Here is a 24871-nt window from a genome sequence, read left to right on the forward strand (position 1 = left end):
ACTGGTAATGTGTTTCCTTCTGAAAGGAAACAACACTATTATTAGGACGGAAAGAAACAATTTATTCCATTTCATCAGGAAGGATCAGAAAGCACCTCTAAATCCCTACCTGAAAAGTGGTGAAAAAACAGTCATCTCTCCTGTAGAAACATGTTTTTAAAAAAGCCCTCAGATGTTCTGGAAAAACAGACTTTTTGTGCCTATTTGTTTTCTGAGTCCTTGGTGTGCATTTGATCCCATTTTCATTTTTTCTTCTCAATCACCAAACCTAACTTTTTACTCTTAGCAAAACTACATTTTTGGCATTGAGGATAAATCATGTACTTGCTGTCAGAAGTACAGAGGTGAGGCCATTCCTCTTTTCCTCTTTCAGCAGACTCTGAATCGCTCAGCTGGAGTACCACTGCTTGGTATCTCACAGCACCAAGCCCACACCTTTCTCTTTTCAATTTCTATTTCCTGGGAAAAAAAAGTTATCTTTGAGAAGCAGTAGTTAAACTCACTTGCCTCTTCTTCTATTGTGTTTATACACATATATATTGATGGCTTCTAATCATAGTGTTAAGGTTTTATGCTGGGCATAGTTGAAGATCACAGTCCATGACTATAATGAAAAAAAAATAGATAATTTATCTGAAAAAAAATTAAAAATAATTTTTAAAAAAATGAGCTTGTAATCTCAGAAAACTCTCATTTGAGGAATGCCAATTTGAAGCCCCCCATTGTAATCTATATGTATGTGGCACAAGAAAATTCAAGGCAAGTGGAATCAGAATACAATTTTCAGAATGCAGGGAACAGTTGTCCTTTAAATGTTGAGTAGCAAGTCTTGGTTAAAACATCACTTGAGATGGACTTCTAACGGTCCCTTGTCCAAGAAGCCACAGATTGTTTTCTGAAGCCCAGCTGCAGAAAATCCAGCTCTCTCAGGAGGGAACCCTGGGCAGAATGAGTCAGCAGGATTTTTGTAGCCTAGATGCCTTCTCAGGTATTACCAAATGCCTGCCATTCCCACTTCTTCTCGAGCAGACCTACTTTTATCCATTGTAGGTCAGCATGACAGCTTGGAGAACTGGCAAACATCTCCACTTTTTCTTCCCTGGTCCTTTGCCAGAGCCCAGTTCCTTCTCTCAGTCCCTTTCAACATCTCTTCCAGCAACCCATGTCCACCACAGAGCAACCAAGTCGTTTAATCAAATTATTCCTGAATGTTTGGATACAATAGCCGTAATTTCTTGATACTTGGGATAGGGTTGCTAGGTCCAAAGAGAAAAAAAATAGCACTCGGGTGAGCTACTGTTGCAACACAAGACTCACTGAAGGTGTTTTCGCTTTCATTCGCCGTCTCTCCCAGCAGAGGGGGCTCCGCTATTACAAACGAAGGTGCTGTGCCCTGGGGCTGCACCTGCACACAGGCTGTTGGAGGAGCCTTTGCAAATACACTGATTGCAGGGACATTCATAACACACCTCGTGTAATGATACAGAGAGCTGGAGGGGAAGCTTTCCTGCTCGAGCCTTTAAAACATAACTTTTTGCAAAATACTCGGTGCAGTTTTGTGGGTCTTGCTGTGTCGTCAGCACAGATCCTAACTCCTGATTTCTTGTAAAACATCCCAGGACACATCACCTACTCACCAGCTTGTCTGGCTTGATTCTTGCTGGCATTCAGATGCTCACCTGCACTCGCTCCCAGGGCTGCACCAGGGACACACGGGCCCTACCCCTGGTCCACTCCGGTGGCTGGTAGTTGGTTTCTCTCACTTGTGTCTCCGCAGTCGTGGCCACCCAGGCCCATGGTCATGGCCCAGCTGCTGGCATCAGGCCCCCATACAGACATGCACACTGGCTAGGGTGTCTCTCATCCAGGAAAAAACTTAGAAATGGACTTGCATGAGACCAGGTGCTGGGCATGGCCAGACAAACATATTGATAACCTGCCTGTGTATAAATGATGCGACACTTTTATCCCTCCATTTTCCCAGGCTTTTTCCTCCCTAAATTCCTCTGATCCCTCCCTTTCTCACCTTTGGTTTCTCCTTCAGGCATCCCATAGTAAATCCTGTGCAATCCCAAAATGCTCATCCCTTGCATCCCATCATCTCTTCATACCCCTTTAGGCAGTGACTCATCTCAGTCTGTAAGGTGATGACTCATCTGGATTGGTTTCATACCCAGACCCTGGAGCTGAGGATCCCCTGAGACATCCCTGGGAGGGGTCTGGGCAAGGTGTTCCTTCCTCTGAGTCCTTAGTTTGGGCTTCCCACCTGCTCTTGTGCTCCTGTGCTCCTCTAGGAATCTGGGGGTGGGCCTTTATTAGACTGATGGCTCTCCTTCCTGTACTGGACTGGGGAGCATCCAGGTGGGGTGCTATTTGGACTCTTTCACCTGCTGTTGCCTCTCTGTCCTTCTCCATGGGTATGCAGCGCAGCTCCTTGTCACGTAACGCAACAGGTCCCCTCTTAACCGTGCCATGGATGTCGCTGCTCAGGTTCTCTGCTTCCTCTGAAAACAAGTGCCTGCAATTTTTTTTCTTTCTGACGTTTCTCTTCAAATATGGCAGGGGTTTGTGAAGTGAGGAGCCTGGTGTCTGCTCCTGCAAAAGACCCAGCACAGTGGTGTGGTAACCAACACAAAGCTCTATGTTATTTGGCAGAGAAAAGTGGTGAGAAAACAGGAGGGGTCTCATTCACAGCATGAGAGCTTGCAAAGAAAACAGGGAATCCATGGGAGGTCAGAGGAAACTGGCTAGTTGTGAAGTGAGGAGCCTGGTGTCTGCTCCTGCAAAAGACCCAGCACAGTGGTGTGGTAACCAACACAAAGCTCTATGTTATTTGGCAGAGAAAAGTGGTGAGAAAACAGGAGGGGTCTCATTCACAGCATGAGAGCTTGCAAAGAAAACAGGGAATCCATGGGAGGTCAGAGGAAACTGGCTAGTGGGGGTGACTCCTAGCTGTGGTCACTTACAGGTCTTGTCTGTGGATGCCACCAGCTCTCCAGAGAACCTTCATGTCTGCACAACCAGCAGAGCAGGGCAGACTTTTCTGGGGAAACTTCTGTGTGAGTCTCATGGTTACAGTGCCTGAGCGCTGCGGTACTCCCTTGCCTCTGTCCAGACTGGACATCCCATCTGTCCTCAGGAGCATTTCCAGTCCTTCTTCCATACCTTTCCACCAAGCCTAACTCTTGACTAACTTTTCTTCTTCATGCTCTAAGCCTTCCCCAGCATTTCTAGAGGTTGGATGGGGCACACATGGTGTCATCTACCCCATGTGGCTGTCCCACGAGATGCAAAAGCTCAGCTAGAACTTAAACTAGCCATCTCTGTAAAGAATAATAAAAAATGCTTTTACAAATACATTAATAACAAAAGGAGGGTCAGGGAAAATCTTAATTCCTTACTAGATGAGGGGGGGAACTTAGTAACGGAGGACAAGGAAAAGGCTGAGCTGCTTAACACGTTCTTTGCCTCAGTCTTTAACAAAAAGAATAGCTACCCTCAGGACAACTGGGCTCCTGAGTTTGTAGACAGGGATGGGGAGCAGTATCCCTCTCCTGTAATCCAGGAGGAAGTAGTTAGGGACCTGCTTTGCCACTTAGATCCCAACAAGTCCATGGGTCTGGATGGGATTCATCCTAGGGTGCTGAGGGAGCTGGTGGGTAAACTGGCCAAGCTGTTCTCAATCATTTGTCACCAGTCCTGGTTGCCTGGGGAGGTCCCAGATGACTGGAGGTTGGACAGTGTGACACCCATCCACAAGAAGGGCCAGAAGGAGGATCTGGAGAACTATGGGCCTGTCAGCCTGACCTCGGTGCCTGGCAAGATTGTGGAGCAGATCATCCTGGGTGCCATCAAGCAGCATGTAGAAGATAACCAGGGGATCAGGTCCAGCCAACATGGGTTTAGGAAAGGAAGGTCCTGCCTGACCAATCTTGTCTCCTCCTACGACTGAGTGACCTGCCTAGTGGATTAGGGGAAGGCTGTGGATGTGGTTCTGCCTCGACTTCAGCAAGGCCTTTGGCACAGTCTCCCACAGCATCCTCCTGGTGAAAGGACTAGAGGGAAAGTCTTACAGGGTTAGGCTGAGGGAGCTGGGGCTGTTTAGCCTGGAGAAGAGGAGACTCAGGGGATCTTATCACTCTCTACAACAACCTGAAGGGAGGGCATAGTCAGCTGGGGGCTGGGCTCTTCTTCCAGGCAACTAGCAACAAGACAAGAAGGCATGGCCTGAAGCTGCACCAGGGGAGGTTTAGGTTGGATATTAGGAAGTAATTCCTCACGGGGAGGGTGATTAGACATTGGAATGGACTTCCCAGGGAAATGGTGGAGACACCGTCCCTGGATGTGTTCAAGGAAAGGCTGGATGTGGCACTTAGTGTCATGGTCCAGCTGATGTGGTGGTGTTAGGTCATAGGCTGGACTTGATGATCTTAAAGGTCTTTTCCAGCCTTGGTGATTCTGTGATTCTGTGAAAGACATGGTAGCAGAAGCAGACCCCAGCTCTTGATGGAAGTCTTTTGAAGGATGTGAATGTTTACTGGAAGCCTCGGCTATTTGCATTACCTCGTTTTGATGAGCAATGTGCTGGTCCTTCAGTGTGTGCAAACTCCCAGCTTTCTCGCTTAGGTCTCGGTGTAAGCTTTCCTCCTCTGCAAGTGTTCTGGGTGCACAACATCTCTTCTGTCTGAAAAAATCCCCAACCATTCACTAGTCACATAATGCTTTAAAACCTCTTGTCATTTAGAGAGAATCTTGCTGTTTTGGAAATGCTGTCATCACCTGGATAAGTTTCCACAGCAGGTATGTAAAAACACCACAAGGAAAAAGAAAGGCAAATTGCAAGGTGAACACAGGCAAGCCATATTATTTGCAAGAAAACGGAAGTTATTCTTACTTGTCCCCTCTTCTGTTGATTTGTCTCATGGTGCAATATAGCAAGAATGTTAATAACACCACAGATGTGAAGAGTGCCATGCTAATTATGCTCCTCTGAACACCTACAAAAAGAAACCAATAAGTTAACATAGAACATTGAAGGCTGACAACATGTTTCTTGTGTCCTCTTCCAGAGGTTGGGACTGAAGTGAAACATTCATCAGTTTGTACTTATTCTTCAAAAAAGAGAAAGGAACAGTGTAACTATGTAATACTGCTAGGTAAGCAATTATTTTCTTTTTAAAGAAATACTGATAATGCTTCCCCCAATACCAGGAAAATGTGATGCAAACCCCATGATTTTTACTCGTGATATATTTGTGTTTCTCTTTCTGTATGAAAAAGTTTTATCATGAGTAAAGTCTCTCATCCTGAGACATATACTCCTGCAAGATCTTCCATGTGAAATGCTGCTCCCCAGCATTCAATGGTCAGACGGCAGCTGTGCTAGTACCCTTCCAGCTTGAGTACTGCTGGAGAGTTGATCACATCTGTTTTAAATCAGTGATTATGTGGAAATATAAACATACAGAGACATAGATACATATGTACACACAAATATGCACATATATATACACAGATGCCCACAGCCACCACAAACACAAATGTTCCATGGGAAGGAGACCTCTGGGTTATTTCTAATCACAAAATATTCATCTAGCATGTGGTCTGAACTCCCAGAAAAATATTGAGTGAGACCTATGTAAGTACAAACCCCACTCCCACAACTGCGCATCCTTTCCTAAGCACACCTGACTATATGCTGCACCTTTACATACAAACACAGCCTACCTTCCTTTCCCTTTTCTGGGAAAATTGCCTTAATTTTCCTTCCCTGTGGGTGGTCAAGGAGGCAGGCCAAAGCATGGAAGTGGTTGGTGGAGAAGGTAAGTCTGTTTGCCACTGTTACTGTTCCATTTGCATTTTGGATGTGGTGTACTTCAGGGGACTTATCCAGGTCTCTGTCATCCAGCCAGGTGATCTGGGGAGCAGGTTTTCCCGTTGCTGAGCAAACTGCAGTGAGGAGACCCTCGGTGGACAGGTGGGAGTCATATTCCACTGTTAGCTCAGAAATTGCTGAGAGGAAAAAGAGAAGGTAGTTTTTACACTCTGTGGGAAGTTTACTGTCACCTCGGGGTACAAAGAATGGGTCATCTCTCTGTACAGGGGTTCTTATCCAAAAGCATCTCCTAGCTTATCTACCTGCTTCTCCTCTGAGGAAAGGTGCAGCAATTCTGGAGACTATCCACTAAGGAGATGCTGCTGCATGGAAAGTCTCCATGCGATGGAGAGGATAATGCCTTACCCACCTCCTAACTACAGTAGACCTGTGCTGAGTGCCAGAAAGTGAGAAGGTGTTAGTGGAAAACTTACTATGGATGTTGAGGCATATATCTTTGCTGAAGGAGCCATAAGGGAACACGTTGAAAATGCATCTGTAAAAGGACTCATCCTCAAATGTGAGGTTTTGGAGTGTGATAGCTGAGGCCTTCAAGGTTGCCCTAGTGAAACGTGCCTTCTCCTGAAATGATCCTATCAGCCTCGGTCCGTGGTTTAGGCTGTAGGTGGCTAAGTTCTGGAAGGATGACCCGATTCTCTTCTGCCAGGTGACTTGCAAAACCTCCATTGAGAGTGAGAAGTTGCAATAGAAATTTGCCTCTCCACCAATGGCTGCTGCAATAAGTCTATCAGATTTCACAGCTTCATTCAAACCTAGGAACAACACAAATGCCAACGTCAGAGCAAGAGGACAAACATTTCACTTGGGGAAGGCCATGGTACCTTGAAGTATCCCAGTCAGAGTGTTCCCATCTTGCAGAGCGTTAGAGCAAGGAACTCTACCACAAGGCCCTGTGGCACAGTGAGAGACCTGAGACAGCCGTGGGTGGCCGTCACATCATCAGCCTGTGCTGTACATTTCCCATGGCGAGGAGGAAGGCAGTGTGGGAACAGAAAGGCAGGCAGGCCTTTTCAGCAAGCATGGCAAACTGGAGTCCAGGGCTTATCTGCCTGCATCTTCCCAGTGCACTACTCTGAGCTTGCAATTGTCCCTGGAAGCTCAGAGGTGTCCTCTACAGACCTGACACACAGCAATAATCCAGCAAAAAGTGGCTCTCACTCCTGAAAGCATCCCTGCTCCCCTCACCAACACCTGCGGTGGTGCAGGGGGAGGCAGAGGAGCCAAGGGCACCCTGCAGCTGGGAGGCAGGCAGTGCAAGTGGCTGCAGAAAGGACACCCCCCTGCCCCAGTCTCTCATAACAGAAGCATGCACCACCCAGGCACATGCACTGGAAATGCAAACCTTTTCCATCCCATGTCCTCATCCTGTGACCTCTCTGGCCTGCATTTCCTGATTTTGCTGCTGACCAACCCCCACATTACTAGTTCCAGTTACCAATTAGTCTTTTTTAGTCAGGATGGCATCTGGGTGTCTCAGCTTGCAAAATTAAAAAAGGCTTATGCTGCTCCAGAGTTAACCTCATGTAGGGATACAGACGCTCCACTCACCTATCACTGGCTCCTCCAGCTGGCAGCCTTGGCAGAGCAGCAGCAGGCAGATTTCAGCCCAGAAAAGCAGGGGAAAAAGCATCGTGGGACAGAGCAATTGCCTGGGAAAGCTCACATCCTTTCCCCACAGCTCTCAGAGGGCAGTTGACTCACCCAGGCAGACGGTTGGAGATTTTGCGCCTTTTTTCAGGGCGCAAAAGGGCAGAGCCCGTGACACAGGGTTGGCAACCAGCCAACAGTCTGAGAAGTCTGTTTTCCTCCTTTGCCAGCCTGGACAATCATTAATCACAACAAACTGCTGTAAAATCTTGGTGCAATGTTGTCAGCTACCAACTGCACTGGTTGCCAGAGCTGGAAGGAAACAACATCCCTTTCCCCACCCCCCTCTTTTCCACCCGCCCTCTCCCCCCATAACAAAGGTTGCCTCTTGTTAGCCCCATGCTGCTGAGCTCCTCCATCAGGACTTTGCACCTCACAACGTATAAATAAGAGGTTTTCCAGGTAAGCATGGGTGGAGGCTGGTGGAGAGGGGAGAAACAAGAGGCCACAAGCCCTGGGAGCTCCCTCTCCCTTTCTCCTTGTCAGGGAAAGGAAACACTACTGATGGATCACCCCCCCTGCTGCTTGCTCAGCACCACACTGGGCACCAATCCTAGGAGCTCGCTAGCATCCCTCAGACGTGGTGCAGGGGACACACAAGCAAGAACAGGAGATGCTTCTCTTACAGGGACACCAGCAGATGTCACCACTTCACCCCAGCCTGCAAGCACACCAAACCCACAAATTGCATTATGAAAGGGCTCTCTGTGGAAGGCAGCTTTGGTTGAAATCCCCCATCCTTGAGTACATCTGCATCCTGTGTAATTCCAGAAAGGCAAAGCCAGGGGTGCAAGAGTGCTCCGGTGCTCAGGGACAAGGTTTGCCGGGAATTTCACGGTAAAACCACACAACTCCAGCACCGTGTGTAGCTTCTCATTCTTTTTAGAGAACAATACCCACCATACTCTCTACAATTTTTCTGGTTTTTTCTGTAGGAAAAGGAGAAGGCTATCCTACAGGAAAATGTGAGAAGCAGATGGCATCACATTCTGTGTTCAACTCTGCTCTTTATGAATTTGACTCTCACCTCCATCAGGAGGGGCAGCATATATTTTTAGATTTCTTGCAGATTTCCATGTGTTTACATTTTTGTTGCCCTGCCCTGAACCTTGTAGATTAATTAACTAAAAGGTGAGATGGGCTGCTGATCATCCCTTCTGGCACCTCCATGAGGGGAAGGGGCTGTGTGCAGCCTCTCAGTGGGCCTCACAGCACCCGCTTGCACTGCAGGCAAAGAGCAGGGAAGTGAAACCAGTGCACATGACCATATCAGAGCCTTTCCTTAGGGTCCCTCGGGGCTTTTTATTACAGCAACAAGCTTTACCCTTTGAATCTCAGTGCTTTTTCACCTGGCCTAGGATCCTACCAGCCAGCTGCATGCTGTGGGGCAAAACATGCCCCCACCTGCTCATACACAATATAGCAAAATGCAAAAATGGCACTTGCGCCTCTAAAAGGTCCTAGCTACTGGTCAGATTATGGAAACAGACTCTGCTTACCTTCTTAGTGTTTCCCACATCCCTCCTCCCTGGCTTTATTTTATGAAGCTCCTGAATTTTACACACAAAAAGAAACTGACTGTTTTTCTCTTTTCAGATATTTATCAAAGACCCTGGAATATGCAGTTGCTTGTTTAAAAAGAACTATCCCAGGAGACTGCTTTTCCAAGCCAGACGTCAACACTTTCAACCTGACAGATAAAGCAGCATGTTTGGACTGGAAGTATTGGAGAATAACTATTAACCTTAATTAGTTCTTATTTTCTGAAGGAAAAAAAAAAAGTCTGTGGAGCTACTCTAGGGTGAATTTGGAAAGACTACTTTCTGGGGGCTACTCTCTTCTTCAGGCTTTTAGTGTTGCTCTTTCTGCTGATACCAAAGAGGAGAATTACTAGTACAGGGCAAGCCAGTTTATCAGCACAGTAACAGCACTGTATTTTTTCCCCCTTTCTGTTGATTCATGATTCTTGCAGGGGCACCTTGCCCCTGGTCACAGTCTGTAGAGAAAAGGGTGAGGAGGAGAGGAAATGTTGGGTCACTCCTGGCTGCACGACCAGAAATGTGGGCTGCTGAGGAGTGGGGAGCAGACATCAGTGCAGCAAACACTTGGAGAATAGGTTGTTGTCCAAAGGGTCACCCCCCTTGTTTCCTGTTGATAGCCTATTTACTTCAATTAGGAAGTTATGGGGATTTTGTAATTTTGAGCAGAAACTAACTAGGGCAAGGTGGGGTGGGATATCCAGCACCACCTCCCTCCTCCAGCAATGGCTCCCACCTGTGCCTGAGTCCCTCTCCATCCCTGGCTGCATTACCTATAGACGGTCATACTCCAGCCAGCATCAGCAAAGATGCTAAAAGAGACCATCCATAGCTAATTAACTCTGTAGACTTTGCAAAACAGGACACTTGTTCATGCACTTAAGCAGTACACTTTCCAAGCACTCCTCAAATTCCTTTTTACAAGCTTTTTGCACATCTTCTGTGGCTTGGTGGTCAAACTGGCCAAACTTCTCAAGCCAATTAGTCTGCTAATTTTCTGCAGAATGAAAGGTCACAGAGCAGTGTAGATTTCAGACAACACTCTCATTGCAAAGCTAATCTGAGAAACATTTCTCCTGGAAGCAGCCCAAGAACTTGTTTTCTAGCAAATTGCCATCTTGAAAGATGTCCTGGGGAAAAAATTCCCACATTTGGCTCCACGTAGAGCCCCTTCCTCTGCCCTCAGACTCTGTCCTTTTGTCCTGGTCACCTCTCCTTTCCTTCTTCCCTAGCTTCATTTCCCCATTCAGCCCTTTGACAACCCTGGGATGAAGGAAGATAAGGGTTGCTCAGCAAGGCAGGGCTGATCCAGGCAACAGGACAGCATCTTTAAAGGCATGATGAGATGGAATAACATCAGGGAGAAGAAACAAGCTTGACTAGACTACTAGAAGAGGTGAACTATTGTGGCTGGGTCAAGTGGCAGCAAAGCAAAGGAGAAACTTTCTGTTCTTTGCCACAGAGGTATTACACTAGTTGATAGGACAAGGTCAGGTCTGGATCCTAGGGACCAGAAGAAGAGCAAAGGAAGATGAAATGTGTTAAAGGAATAAAGAAAGCTGTAGATAAACTATTAAAGGTTCCCAGACCTTCTTGTTCACCTTTTGGCAAAAATATCTGTCCCACTAGCAGTGCTAGTGCTTCCTGACATTGCTTCCTGATGACTTCTGACTTTAGTTTTTCTAAGTTGGCCTCCAAATCTGTGTCTGCTGGTTCCACAGCAGAATGATACAGACTCACAAATCTGAAACTGGAGGACTTAAAACTGCATGATGAACACAAGTTCCTTCTTGAGGGCAAGAGCCCACTGGAGAACCTGGTGCATAATCTGCCTTTGGGCTGGAACGTTGATACCCTTAACCCAGGATTTATCCCCCCTTCTTTTGTGTTCTAGTCAGAAGGTTTCCAGCCCAGAGGAGCCTGCAGGCTGCTCAGGACCATCTACAATGAGGTCTTGGTTTTCTTGTGCAGCCTGAGCTAGACTCTGAGGAATGCTTTCTGATTATCTTTATGTGGTCAGAAATTTTTACAATAAATATTTTTAGAAAGAAATGTTGATGTTGCATACATAGATAAATATTGAAGCATTGAATAGAGAACTGACACTTGGCTTCTCTTAGTGAATCCTTTCTAGAAAGAGACAGCAGGTATTTGATAAGTTAATAGTATTGTGTAGTAGATGTGCAAAGATCTTCAGAAAACAATACTAGGACACTCCCTCTTTTCTCCTCTTAGTGCATAGACCATACTTACTGGGTATTTAGATAAAAATCTGTATCAAACAGGTATTTCTTTTTACTCAGACGATAGTCAGCTAAAGAACACCCACAGTCTCACCTATGCAAATACATACCTGCAGGCAAGAAATGCTCAAGGCTTCTGAGGTAAATTGATTTCTTCAAACTTAAAATATTATCCTGGGTGTTTATGATGGGATGATGGACATTCTGTAATTTATTTGAAGGATAATATCAAATAAAATGTGATTGACAAAAGATACCTAATTTTTAGTCTGAAAGTGTGTGTGTGGGGAGGGGGGGGGGCTTCTGCAAGCCTTTCATTGTATCTTAATCTTTAGCATACAATTTCAAGTGCTGTTTTACCAGAAAAGCTGTTTTCTTCCCTTTTCTTTAAGGTGATTAACTTTAGGAACTATTGCTTCTGACAAGTTACAGAGTTAAAACTATGTTTGTATTTTGAATTTGCCCTAAACAGAGGATTCCCTCAGGCTTTCCAGAAATTTCAGGTGCCTTCTTTTCCAAAGCTGGGCAGCCTACAACGGAGTCCATCCACAAAAAGGTTGGACAAGAGCTCAGTGCTTCTTTTACACAGAGCTTATATAAGCAAAGATGAAAGCAGTGGAGATATGAGAAGGCCCTTTGTATGGCTTCCAAGGTATGAGTAATTTCTGGTAAGCTAAGAATGAAAACAAAAATATACTTGATTTTTTTATCTGCTAGATTCAATAATCTCATCTATGAAAGAGAAAAGTGCACTCAATTACTGCAATTATCTTGCTTCTGCTGATTTCTAGGGACTCGTTGAAAACACTAGGTTACATTTTATTCTGTGTCCGAGTTCCTAAGAAAATTTACTGGTGTGGTATTTAATGAATCATTCTCCCAGGGTCATGCAACAGAGAAATGATGAATGATGCTTTCAATCTTCTGTCAGAAAAACAAAGTTCCTTTTCACTGTATGGATTTAGTCCCATGCCTCTGCCAGCAGTGGTTTCAGAAAAAAGAATATTCTTCCTATTTCAGCCAGAGACTTGCAAATTATCCAAGGGCAGCACTTCAGCTACATTTCAGTTGCATCTTCAGCCAGAGCTGATGGGGTGATTCCTTTACATCTTACTGCTCTTAGAACCAGGAACCCAGCACACAGAGAAAAATACCAACATGCTACCTCTATGAAAAAGCGTACCATGCCAAAACAGACACCTGGACATTTTATACAGCCCCAGGAACACTTTATTATATAAAATTGTATAAAAATACAAAATACACAGTTTAAAATGATACTCTTATGGTCCTACAAGCATTAAAGTCTTGACCCAAACTAGCTATTCCTAATATCAAAGGATCCCAGAGCTAAGACCTGCAGGCTAAATAATTCTATTTGCTGTGCAGAAAGAGACACGTTACCCAGAACCACTCTGACCCAAGTAAAAGGAAGCAGGAAGGTGGCATTCCCTTTCAACATATTTCCATCTGTTGGGAAAAATCATGCCTGAGTTGCAATGACAGCATGCAGGCAGGAGGTTGTCACAGGGCAGGGTTGGGTCAGACCAACTGCCTGGCCGCAAGAGAGGTGGCCAGAGGGAACACAAGAGAAGGAAAAGCCTAGGCTTTTTGCAGGTTTGCTTTTTTGTTTTGTTCATTTGTTGTTGGTTGGTTGTTTTGTTGTTTTTGGTTGGTTGGTTGGTTGATTGGTTTCTTTTGGTGGCAATAGTAGCTCTGGACATTCTCACAGAGTTAACTTTGGAAAGGTACTGTGCTTCCATTTACTTAAAAAGTTAATCTGCTTTGCACCATTCACATTACAGCAGCAAAATAGAGCAGTCCATTCCACTTGAATTTCTTACCAGTTTTATTTTTCCTTTTCAAGACCTTTTCAAAATTTGCAATATTTCACAGCCTAGACAATATTTTGTTAACATGATACTAAGTATCTGAATAAACCCATCTGAAATATAACCTCCAAAGAATTACTGCCAAATTGTGAACAGAGATAACTGGGCAGACAAGCATAATATAATCACAAAGAAACCTCAGAACAACAGTTAGGGTGTTATTCACCCACAGTAAAAGCTCCTGATCCCCTGTCATGTGCTTGTTTGCTTCCTGGAAGGCTGTTTGTATCTATTTCATGCTCTTTTTTTTCAGTTAACAACCAGTTAATTGTATGTACCCTAGATGCTTATGTTCATCCCTTTGCAATATGAATCTGAACTCCACATTTCTAGCATACAGCATTTTATGGCACTGGATTTTAGTAGCTGGCTTGGTATAGTAGGAAGGCAAATATAGATACTGGTTTTAAAAGTTCTGCCTTTAAATGCCATTTGCTGATCTCATTCTGATACTGCAAAAGATAAATAGATCGATAACATCTTCCTTTCTTGGACAGCATTTTGCTTGTCAACTATCACACCCTCCCCTCTCACTTAGTCTTTAGTTCTATCATGCTCATTAGCAGCAATGTACGAAAGCTTTTCATGTTTCAACATGCTGCTAAATAGTAAAAGAAACTACAATTGCACAGGTAAACAGATATTATTATGATGCCAAAACCTACTTTCCCTTACTCCAGGTTATCAGTTTGTAGAAATAATCACAGGTAATCTCTGCAACCTTCTTGTGCTTGTAAGGATTTCCTGTAGCTTTGTGCCTGTCTTTTCTGCCTGAAAATCTTTTTTGTCACCCACATCCAGACTCCCTGTTTCTGCGAGAGACCAATTTAACTTTTTTTTTTTTTTTAAAAAAAAGCCCATTAGTCTAAACATCAGTGGAAACTATCTTAAAAAAAGCCTCTCCAAAAATCCCCTGAAGAGCAAATGCGGACGCTGCTGAGCAGCAAGGGCTGGCAATGCACAGCCTATTCAGGAGGAGTCTCAGGGCTGAGCTCTGCCCTCTCGCCCACACCCTGTCCCCCACCAACCACCACCCTGCTTGGGGAAAACCTGCTTCTCTCCCTGGCCTCTTCCCCTGCAGAGGAGGAGGAAATTAAGCTACAATGACAGGAAAGCTTAGGTAGAATGCAGCTTCCTTCTTTGAAAATTATGGGGCTCTCAAGAAAATTCCTGGCTGTGACTGTTGCAGTCAGTTCCCCTTTCCCCACAATCACCAGTGGAGCTATTACTAAGCATTAGGGAGTCTAAAAAAGGATTTGATAACAAAGACTGAGTTTATTAATTTTCAGCTCCCTGACTTGCTTTCATTTTAGCTTGCTTGGCCTCCCAACTACAACTCGGCCTGCTTCATCTGGGATGCACACTTGAAATAAACAGGTGAGGAAAAAGGCAGATGACATGCACTTGCTCTGGGAAGCAAGGAGGTGAGGAGACAACCTGTACCAGCCATCTCTGTGCTACACACAAGACTGCACCAGCTAAGAGGGGACTCATTTCCACATCCCTAGGTCTGCAAGGCAAGATTTCATGGGCATAAGGCGGCATTCAGGTAAGTACAGGAGGACTGCTCAGATCTGACCTACAGACTATAAACAATGACTGTTATCAGTAGGTAACACCTACTGTCCCATGCTTGTGCATATCTGCCCACATACAGCACCCACCCCTTCATTCCTGCCTACCATCAACCTTCTGCTTCCCACTCAACTCTCCTGCCACCACACCATGATGTACACAAAACCCACCAAGCAGCCCACTGCTTCCTCCAGCTGCGCTTTTATTTCCCTGCTTCCTCCAGCAGGCAGATGGGATGCCTGGGATCACCAGGCAGCTGTGATGCATTAGAGAAGTTAAGAAAGGGGCTGTGGAAGCCACAGAACAAGAAGAGAGAAGGAAACTTCTGTGTGCCCTTTTGCATTACTTTCTAGTGAAGGCTGGTGGAAGTTGAAGTTGGCAGCTTCCTTGTGTCTGATTGCTCCTGGCTTGATGCTTGTCACTTCTGGCACCTGGGAAATAAGTTAAAGCCAGCCACAGTCTTGGCCTGATCTCAAATGCCTTTTGGGGAATAGGTTCAACCCCTGAAGCTCACAGCAGCACACGAGGCTTGTCCATGGCTTTTCTGCACCGCAGCTCCTGATGGGGGTCTCCTCTGGCCCATCAGCAATGCCCCTCAGACCAGCATCTGTACAAAATGCTTCCCTGTTCTTCGGACAGTCCCCCACCCAGTTTTGAGCTTGCAATGTTAAAATATCAGAAAGGAATAAACATAACATTCAATACTCCAGAAAATAGAAAACATGAGTTTCATTGTGCAGATCCACACAGTCAGTCTGAGTCTCAAATAAATATTTCACAGCTTTTTTCTACGAAACTGAAAATTATAGTATAAAATAAATAAATAACTTTTATAAATTGTCCTTTTTTATATTTCTCTTGGCATGAAGCCACAGCAGATTTGCTTGGAAGCCCAAGGTGTCTTTGTAGGCAGTTTCTCTCTCACATGCATGAGGTAGGCAGCTGCTCAGTTGTTCAGTGGTGTGCCAGGGATGGGGGGCACTGGTGGAGTCTGCCTGTCTGCAGCTCTGTACTGTCCGCATGTCTTGGCCTTGGTACAGGCAGGAAGGACCTAATGGAAGAGAGCTTGTTTTTTGGGTTTTTTTTTCCTTTTTCAAAATATATGGATATTTTAAGTACAAGAGTAAAGATCCAGGCTGTGTGCTTTACCAAATGGGTTCTTGCACCTCTCTGTGCCAGGGGAGACTAAAGTTTCCCCCTCACAATCCCTGCAGCAGGTTCCAGCTTGGACCTAAAAGCATGGTGCCTGTGGAAGAGGACATACATCGCATTTCCTCCCACTGGTTTTTGTCTCCAGAACACCCATCAAAAGTAAGCGTGCACTCTCTGGGTATATCCCATGAGGAGGCAGAAGTGCCTTCAGCACAAAACCAGGCTGCTATTTTCTGAAACAATGTCACGTCCCCTCACTCAGTTTACCGCCACCTTGAGCTTGCCTCCTGCACCCCCTGTGCCAGGACAGCCTCAGTGGACAACAAGTAGTGCCTTGTCCCCTCCTGCAGTGTAACCCCCTGGGCTTTCCACGCAGAGACACGCTCTTCTCTCTAAGACTCCATTTTGCTTGAGACACATCCTCAAAGCTGCTTCCACCACAATCTGCACTGGCTGTGCTGGAAGGCTACTTTAGGAGATGCAGAAGAATAGTGCAAGGGTGCAGCCACTGCTTGCACAATTATTTTGTGTATAATTATAGTAACAGAGTAATGCTTTCCCCGCAGCAAATCTTGTCATTGAGAAAGTGAATGCTGTCTAGCTGTCCTTGCTGTTGGGCACCTATGGGCCTTCCTAAGCACCTTCAGGTTTCCCCTTCCCAGCACACAGGTGTCTGGCTGGGGTCCATCCCTTTGATCCCTTCGTCCCTTTCTGCCTCAGGTACAGCCCAGGCTGGACAGCATGCAGCCAGCCCCAGGATAGCTGGGCACAGATGGGTCCTGGTGTTGAGCCCTGTGATGGATGAGTCCTGCAGCACCCTGGGGAAAGGCAGACCTACCCAGCATGGCCAGGCTTGGTTTCTCTCTGGATCACGTAGGTACTTGAGGCGGCAGTGGAGGAGGCAGGCAAGAAGGAGGAGGGAAACCACGGGGACCAGCACCCCCACCACAATGGCAATGGCTGGTGGCACATTGCTGTCCTGACCTGCGGGAAAAGCAGCAACTACTCAGTTTGTGTATGAAGGAAAAAAACAAGCCTAAACCCCTTCAGAGTACCTTTGGCCAGTTAACAGCGTGAGATGGGGTGAGTAGGTGTGCTGGGAGCACATGCCCACACACACATAAGCAGCACTGCCAGTGGTCCTGTGCTTGGGCTCTGATGCCACAGTTGGGGATGTGGCACACAGACCCTCTGAGCTGGCACATTGTGCTGATGCATCAGGCTACATGACAGAGAAACTCTGAAAGTCCTCAGCAGAGGCAAGGAAGCTGGGGCACTTCATGATGCGTAGGGGACACACTGGACAATAAGACATTGCATGCCATCACCCAGGGTGTTTGGATGCTCCTCAGCATCTCCTCTGTCCCTCCCCAGCCCAGCCCCAGCTGCTCTTCCAATCACCTTCCCCACCTTCCCCCCATCTCTTAGAGGATTTTCCTGATCTACCCCAGGAGACATTTCATGGTCTCCCTGCTTCAGGCCAGGAGCAGGGCTGCATACTGACCCTGCATCAGATTCGCCATGGGTAGGACCAGGGTCACGTTCAGAGAAGGGTGTTGGATCACACAGATGATGGGGTGCTTCTGAAGGATTTTGGAGTTGGCATGGGTGAAATTGCTGGTGACAGTCACGGTCTGGTTGCCAAGTTTGACTTGATACTCCCTTGGTTTCTGCTGCAGGATACTGGGAAGGCGCCAGGAGATTTTTGGAGCTGGTTTCCCTGTTGCTGAGCAGCTCATCCCAACCACTTTCTCAGAGTCCTCAGTTTTGTCTGGACTGGATATAAGCTTAGCTTCCACTTTGGGTTCTGAGATGGCTGTAAACACAAAGCAAGAAAACCCTTACTTTCTGCTTATGGTGGAACAAAGAGCATCTATATTTACCCTCATCTTGGAGAACAACCTTGATATCTAATATTACTTCCCCCTCACCAAAGCTCCAGCAGTGACAAGTAGACATGAAAACACTCAGGTAGCAGTCTGGAAACGTAGAGCTTGGCCAAAACAAAGGACAAGAAGGTAGAAACATCTGTGCTTCAATTCTGTTATTAATGGCACCAGTGCAGCATCCCAATAGAGAAGTGGTGTTTAGGAACAAGTAAAGAGCAATAAGTTTTGAAACCATGAAACCACGTCCTCATCCCTCTGAAAGGGCTGAACTGCTTAAATGAATCAAAATTATTGTTCTCTTCCCTTAAATGTATCTGCAGGATTAGCTTTATTACTGCTTGAAATGTGCAGGCTTGTGGACCAAAAAACTAAAGGTATCTATTTATGCAAAACACTAATAGTGAATTTGTATGTGTACAACACAGAATTTCACCTGTGGAGATTTTGTGCTTGTATAACTTTCTTCTTTCTAGTATGGGGTTTGGGGGACATTATGTTATGTATCCCTTAAAACCTTCAACAAAGTACTCCAAGGGAGTACTTCTCCAAGGGAGAGCCAAACAGAGTAGGACACATTCTCCATGGAAAATCACCTATATATCCATCAGCCATAAAATAATACTACAGTTTAGGTCAGAAAGGACCTCTGGAGGTCACCTAGTGCAAAGTGCATTCATCTGCACTTTTAAGCAGTCACCTGCTTAAAGCCAGTCTAATTATTTCAGTTTGCTCAGGCCTAGATCTATAAAGGCATTTAGCTCCGTCTGGAAGTGCAATCCACAGGTTTCTGTATGGCAGCTGGACAACCTGCCTTCTACTTCGGTGCATGTGCTGATGGCACAGGGGCCCAAGCCAGACTCTACTTGTAGCTGTTTGGTTTTGAGCCTGTTACTTTTTTTTTTTTAACCATTTAAATGCAGTGGCAATTCTAATTTCTTTAAGTCTGACTTAATATGAATGTCCTCTGATGAAAAAGTATCTCTGAATATATTCAGTATATTTATGCTGAAAATATATTTTTGTCCCAACACTAGCAAACTTAGCACTATAATTTAGTGATCCTGCTTTAAAAAAAAAAAATAATAAAAAAAAAAATCTGTTTCAGATTCTTAGGAAAAAAATATTCTTTTTACTTTTGGCAGGTAAATCAAGATTTGCAAGTGAAGAAGCTGTAAAAGACACTGAATGATCCTGTCAAAGGGGGAAAAGGCTTGTACCAGATGCACAATGGTGACTGTAACCTCCTGGTACAATTCCAGATGTATCTCACTAAGCTGTCCCCAGCCTCTAAGCCATGAATGCCAGAAGGTGGATGCAAGACATTGTATGCCATGGGGTTTGCTGCTTTTGGTATTGTTTTGATTTTTTTTTGTTTTGTTCTGTTGTGGGGTTTTTTGTTTGTTGGTTTGTTTTTGTTGGGGTTTTTTTTTGCTTGTTTGCTTGGTTTGGTTTTTTGGTTTTTGTGTGTGTGTGTGTGCCTGCCTTTAAAAAATAAAGAAGTAGGTATTTCTCATTTTTTTGCATCACCCAGAGACAGAAACTCAAACACCACGGAGTGGATGAAACTCATTTATGTTGTTCTGAGATCAACGATAAAAGTGTGTAGGGGGATTTCAGCTGGAACTTCTCAAAATCTTCCATGTATGCAAAGACAACTGTAACAGAAGTTTATGTTTTGATTAATAAATGACCCCTGAACTTCTTCTTTCACTCACGGGATGCATAAAAATAACATATTCACCCACAGCATTAACTTCAAATATTAGATTGCAACATCCAGAAGCAGTAGAAGAAAGCTGTCACAGGTACTCCCACAAATGATGAGAGAAATTGCTCAGTATCTTGACAGAAACATGTGCATACCACATCTGCTTTTCTTCTGACTAAGCAGTTCTCTATCTGCCCACACTGGACCTCAAGGAATGACTTATGTGAAAAAAATGCTATAGGGCTGAGCTTCCCCTTAGCAAGTGTCTAATGGATGCACCTGCAAGTGCTTGATTTTGCAGTGAAGTGCTGCTATTCTGTTTGTTAGTGTATGCTCACTGTTGATGACTGATTCACACACTGAACAGCTTATTTTGCCTTTCATAAAAATATTTGTTTTCCTTGAAAAAGTACCTGCAAGAGATGTGTGCAGGTACTTGCTTTAGTAGCTTTTGCAGAGAAGTAATGCAAGCATTCCCAAATTCGAGCTGTGGCAGTGTTCCCAAGTATGTGAAAAAGGCTCCTTCTAGAAAAAGTACATCAGCTTTGATTATCTGTAATGACCTTGTAAGCAGGACTATCAGGTCGTGATGTGCTTTTTATGTTTAAAGGTTTGACAGAGGTCTTGGAGAGACTGATACAAAATTTAGGAATCACAGTAGGCCATGTGATCACAATAAGCTTTTTCCAGCTCTTTGGGTGTTCACCAGCAACACTGTGCCGCAGTTTTCCTGTCTAAGAAATATTGGTGACATTTCTCCACTGGGCTCTCTCCATGCCTGCTCACTTGATTCCCTTCCTGGTTTTCATTATCATCCTCTCTGGTGATGGAAGTCAGCAAAACACTTCCAAAGTAAAACAGAGGGGGCAGTGGAGCATCTTGTTCGAAAGAGACTTACCAAGCACACTTGAAATGGTTCTGTTCCAAAATGAGTTTTGCTACAGGGTAAGAAATTTCTCCTTCTTCAGTTTGCTGTTTTCAGCCAGGCATGTCTGAGATTCTTCCAGTCATACCTGCTTCTTTTTTCACAGTCTTGTATCCAGTTCTTAGGTGGCTTCACTTCCCCTTGTCAGGCAGTAGTGCCCACCCTGGAACTGCCCCTCTTCTGAAGGCTGTTGTAATCGGGCAATTACCAGCTTGAAAACTCCCTGGCAGTCCCCTCTCAAGGGCAAAGACTTGGCAGTGTTTCATTTTCAGCTGGTGACTCTGGCTTGCTCACCTTGCTCTAAATCCATGAGACTTGGGAGATTCCTTTTGACTTCACACTCTGGCCCAGGGAGTCCTCTGGGCTTGTTCAGACAAGTTGTTCCAATTGTTACAAGTTGGGGAGTAAGAGAGTAAGGCTGTGGCTTTTAAGTATCATCACAAAAATTAGCTTCAATGAAATATGCTGTATATGAACCAAAATATTTTATCGTGGTGCTGAACACTTCTTTTATTCATGGTGACCCTCCAGGACATGTTTGATAAAACAAGTTTCAGGAAGACCATTGTGACTTTAATGAACCAGCAGCCCCTAGTAGTGACCTGTGAGCCCACACTGGCACAGAAGGAGCAGCAAGCTCATGCCTGCCTGTAAGATAAATGGAACCCTTCTTAGTGATGGTTTTTTGTCCAAGAGGCAGGAAGGCATGTTCACGGGAGTGTGTGTAGCAGCAGAAAAAACATGATTTTTAAAGTAGAGCTCTGCTAAAGGATGAATCATAGCCACAGGGCTGATAATTTTGGGAAATATTTCCCCCTCTTTGATAAAACAAAACAAAAAATCAACACAAATCTAACTCCATGTTTAGATCTTCATGATAAATGAGAAAGGGATCCCTCTGCCAAGCACTTCCATATTTTCCTGTAGTGCATAAATCAGTGTTTATCCTCTGAATGACTCAGCACTGGGTGTTTTTATGAACATATTCCTCTTTTTACATGAAACACTGAGGGAATTTCTCCTAATTTCTCTTTTCTGCTCTAGGAGCTTTCCCAAGAAAGAGCAAAAAGAGCTTCTGTCCCAGGGTTGGTTTTCCCTTGTATTTCCCCCCTCCTTTTCCCCTGTTGCTTAAGTAATCTTTCCCCTATAACCCAAGGGCATTTCCCCCCCCTCCGCATAAAAGGGCTGCTGGCTCATGTGTGTGGGCAGGTGTCTGTGTCTTTGTCAGCAGACAGTACTAGGGATATACAAAATATTTTTCAGGGGTCTTACCACCCGTGGCAGGTCCCAGACACTGTTGTTTTCCACATGGGACATGATCTTTGGCCAACAACCCCACAATAGAGTCATCCATGAGAATGTCAGGAGCTAAAAGGGTGTCCTCAGGGTGTGTTTAATGTCACAGCCTTCTCACTGGCAGAAATCAAAGACCATCCTCCAAAGGACAAACAGCTTTTCACTCTTATTCTTTTTTTATCTCATCCATTTGTCTATATTTCAAACTTATATTTACTAGCTGCTGATCTCATACCCCTTTCCTGAGCCCAGTCTAACTACTGCCATTTTTTCTATAGCTTTAAAGTCAGCTTCCAGACACTCTAGTCAGCCTTTTGAATAATTTGAGGTTTTTTAAGATCAAAGGTTGAGTAAGAAAAAAAAGGGCCTGACATCCAGGCTTAGGAGGCAAAAGCAGCAGTGAAAGGAGGAAGAGGAGCACAGGCTTCATGGTTGTGGCAGGCCAGCTGTCAGAACAGCACACTGCCAGAGAAACTTGGAGGAAGTCATGGGTTACAAGTCAGCTTTTGGATCTCACTGTTGTTGACTTAAAGGGAAAGAAAATTAAAGAACTGTCGAGTGTTGGTTTCCAATTAGAGGTAAAACCAGAGGGGGAGTGAGCCAGGAGGAAAGCTGAGTCACCCTTCCCATAGCAATTTAGCAATGATCAGAGGTCAGGGAAAGTTTTTCCCGGGGAAAACAACTTGGTTCCCAGATGACAACCCATATGCAGTTACAATGCCTTACCATAAACCTGGAGACACATCCTGCCAGTGACAGCCCCTGAGGGAAAAGTGTTGAAGATGCACTTGTAGCATCCTTCATCTTGGAAGGTGACTCCATGAAGGGAGATGTCCGAGGCTTGTAATTCACTATGAGCAAAGCTCACGTGCCCAACGTAGTCCTTTGCTATCTTTTGACCGTTCATTGTACTGTAAGTCGCTATGTTGTCTTCAGCCCCATCCATCTCCTTCTGCCAAGTCACCTGTAGCACATCTTCTTTTGTGACCAATCGGCATGAAAAAGTAGTGTTTCCTCCTGCCCGGACTGACTGGACCTTGCTGTGCATCACCTGCACGGAGCCTGGAGGAGAAGCAGGCACTGCACTCAGTGTTTCTCACTACCTTTTTGTAATCCACCCCCATCAAAGACCACCCCAGCCCCCAGCCCTCATCCTTGGGCAGAGCACCTCTGGGGGGTGGCTCTCTGTCCAGGAAGAAAGTGAAAACTCAGCTAGCAAAGATTGCCCTAAGATTTTTCTGGACCTGACATTTCTAACATGAAAAGTCTCATCAGCCTGATACCTGCCCTGCAGAGAGAACCACCAAGAAGAGCAGCTTCTGTGTCGGAGTGACTGATTTCTGTCTGCTAAGACTGTTATCCCATGGGTACCTATGGAAATGTTCCCTAAGAGTTGAGCTGTGCTAATGCCCAAAGAGCTGCTGGTGCATTACCGCTCTCTGAGCCCTCCTGTGGCACAGAGAGAAGCAGATCAGAAGAGCTGCTAAAAAGTATTGTGTTTATCACTATACATTGTGCATCCACATTTGTCAGAGACTTCCAAGAGATCAGGAAATAAGATAAAAATAATTAAAAACTAAGGTAGAGAAGGCTGGAGACAAATTGCATCTGTTCTTCTATGTCATGCTCAAAGCCATGCAGCTGGGAAGCAGCTGAAACTCTGCTGAAGGCCCACAGATGGAAAACTTCCACAGCATAAATGCTATGGTATTAAGGATTTCCAGGGAAAAGGAGAAATAATATTCAGCCAACTCTTCCAATTCAGACACGTGGAAAAACTATTAAGGGGACAAGCAAGAGAAGTGACTGCTTTGAGGTTTGGCAGCTCAGCTCCACAGTCTTCTTAGGATAACAGTTTATTTGTGTAGATCAGAATGGGAAGGGAGGTACCAGCAGGGACAGTTACAGCACTGAAAACATAATTCAGTTTACAAGAAAGGGAAGGACCTTTGCAGGTTTTAAAGAGGAGTGAGGCTGTCACTAGTGCCCAGAAGTACACTTCTCTAACCTGCCTGATGTAGCTTACTCAGGTCCTGCCCCCTCCATTGCTGTGGCCATGGCCAGGCAGATGACCTGGCCTGTCAGAGACCAAGAAGCCAGCAGTGAAGCTGTGCTGGTGATTTTGCTTTTCAGAGCTCAGTGAACTGCCTTAGGCAGAATACAAATCATAACCATGGAAGCTATACTGAAGCAAATTCAGGCTTTTCTACATAATTTTTAATTAAAAAAAAAACAAATCTGCCCACACTTCTAGTGGTCTGAGTGGACACCTACAAGTGCCACGCCCATCACTACAAATAATTTTGTCCTGGCTAAAGTACCTCTGGTGCCATACTCTGAATCAAATCCCAACCACAAAAAGAGATGAAATAAAACTTTACTCATACAAATCAGTGGAAGAGTTTGGACATTTGACCTGTTTATGATTTTCAAATTGTAAATACATTTGTATATCTTTCTGCAGCTTCTGAATGCATCGGTCATACATTAAGGAAAGGAAGCTCTCTACACATCCAGCAGTAACATGCCTGGAACACCACACCAGCAGTGTGCAGTGCCACACATGCCCTGTCACCGCTGGCCACTGAGGCCCCTAATGCCATTAAAATAATGATACAGACAGGCAGAAAAAGGAGTTACCTGATGCAAGGGTCCAGATGCTGGAGAGGAGCAGGCAAGCGACAATCATAGCTGTGTGCTCAGCGAGATGAGCGAGCGACTGATCCATTGAGTGCAGGTTCCTCTTTTTTATACACTCTGCTCTTACTCTAGGGACATTCCCTCTCCCTGCACATACGGTAAGAGGCACCCCATGAAGGCTTTCTGTCCCTCCGGCACTCAGCTGAATAATAAAAATTTTGGGGGACATGACAACAAATGTCAGAGGCAGACACTGAAGATTTCCCAGCCAGGCTGCTTGACAGCCAAGGGTAACAGGGTTATAAGGCTGGGTTTTTCTCAAGTGCCTTTCCCACAGGTTAGGTTTTTGCTAGTGCCCAAATACATACCCAGATTTCTAAACGGGCTGAGCACCCAGGGGCTGCATGGGGCACGAGGAAAAGCCAGGCTAGCTCTGACCTGAGCTCAGGGAAAGGAACTCAGGTCCATAG

The 24871-nt window shown here is 45.1% G+C and overlaps 2 protein-coding genes across 2 annotated transcripts; both read right to left on the reverse strand.

Moving 5' to 3' along the window:
* Window positions 1-1719: 1719 nt before the first annotated feature.
* On the reverse strand, window positions 1720-7526 carry LOC104384989. The gene is made up of 6 exons (XM_009993383.1): window positions 7445-7526; window positions 6310-6648; window positions 4895-4997; window positions 4564-4684; window positions 2542-2595; window positions 1720-1848 (listed from the first exon to the last, which is right to left on the reverse strand). The coding sequence occupies exons 1-6, from the start codon at window positions 7524-7526 to the stop codon at window positions 1720-1722; spliced, it is 828 nt and encodes a 275-aa protein (XP_009991685.1).
* Window positions 7527-14181: 6655 nt separating this feature from the next.
* On the reverse strand, window positions 14182-24450 carry LOC104384990 (OX-2 membrane glycoprotein-like). Its single transcript, XM_009993384.1, has 6 exons — window positions 24402-24450; window positions 22488-22823; window positions 17448-17759; window positions 16782-16927; window positions 15138-15222; window positions 14182-14291 (listed from the first exon to the last, which is right to left on the reverse strand). Exons 1-6 carry the CDS (start codon window positions 24448-24450, stop codon window positions 14182-14184), a joined length of 1038 nt encoding a protein of 345 aa, XP_009991686.1.
* Between the last annotated feature and the right edge of the window lie 421 nt (window positions 24451-24871).

The sequence above is a fragment of the Chaetura pelagica genome, unplaced genomic scaffold, assembly GCF_000747805.2.
Source record: "Chaetura pelagica isolate M959 unplaced genomic scaffold, ChaPel_1.0 scaffold101, whole genome shotgun sequence".
Classification (NCBI taxonomy): Eukaryota; Metazoa; Chordata; class Aves; order Apodiformes; family Apodidae; genus Chaetura; species Chaetura pelagica.

What these genes read in the sequence shown, in the direction of transcription:
- LOC104384989 (XM_009993383.1), bottom strand. Translation starts at nt 7,526, where the DNA reads ATGCTTTTTCCCCTGCTTTTCTGGGCTGAAATCTGCCTGCTGCTGCTC. An exon ending in ACATTGCTCATCAAAACGAG is followed by an intron (nt 2,596 to 4,563) that starts GTAATGCAAATA and finishes GGTCTTTTGCAG; the next exon opens with GAGCAGACACCAGGCTCCTC. An exon ending in TGCCATATTTGAAGAGAAAC is followed by an intron (nt 1,849 to 2,541) that starts GTCAGAAAGAAA and finishes GAGACACCCTAG; the next exon opens with CCAGTGTGCATGTCTGTATG.
- LOC104384990 (XM_009993384.1), bottom strand. Translation starts at nt 24,450, where the DNA reads ATGATTGTCGCTTGCCTGCTCCTCTCCAGCATCTGGACCCTTGCATCA. An exon ending in CATCTGGACCCTTGCATCAG is followed by an intron (nt 22,824 to 24,401) that starts GTAACTCCTTTT and finishes CTTCTCCTCCAG; the next exon opens with GCTCCGTGCAGGTGATGCAC. An exon ending in CCACCAGCCTTCACTAGAAA is followed by an intron (nt 14,292 to 15,137) that starts GTAATGCAAAAG and finishes CCTCCTCTGCAG; the next exon opens with GGGAAGAGGCCAGGGAGAGA.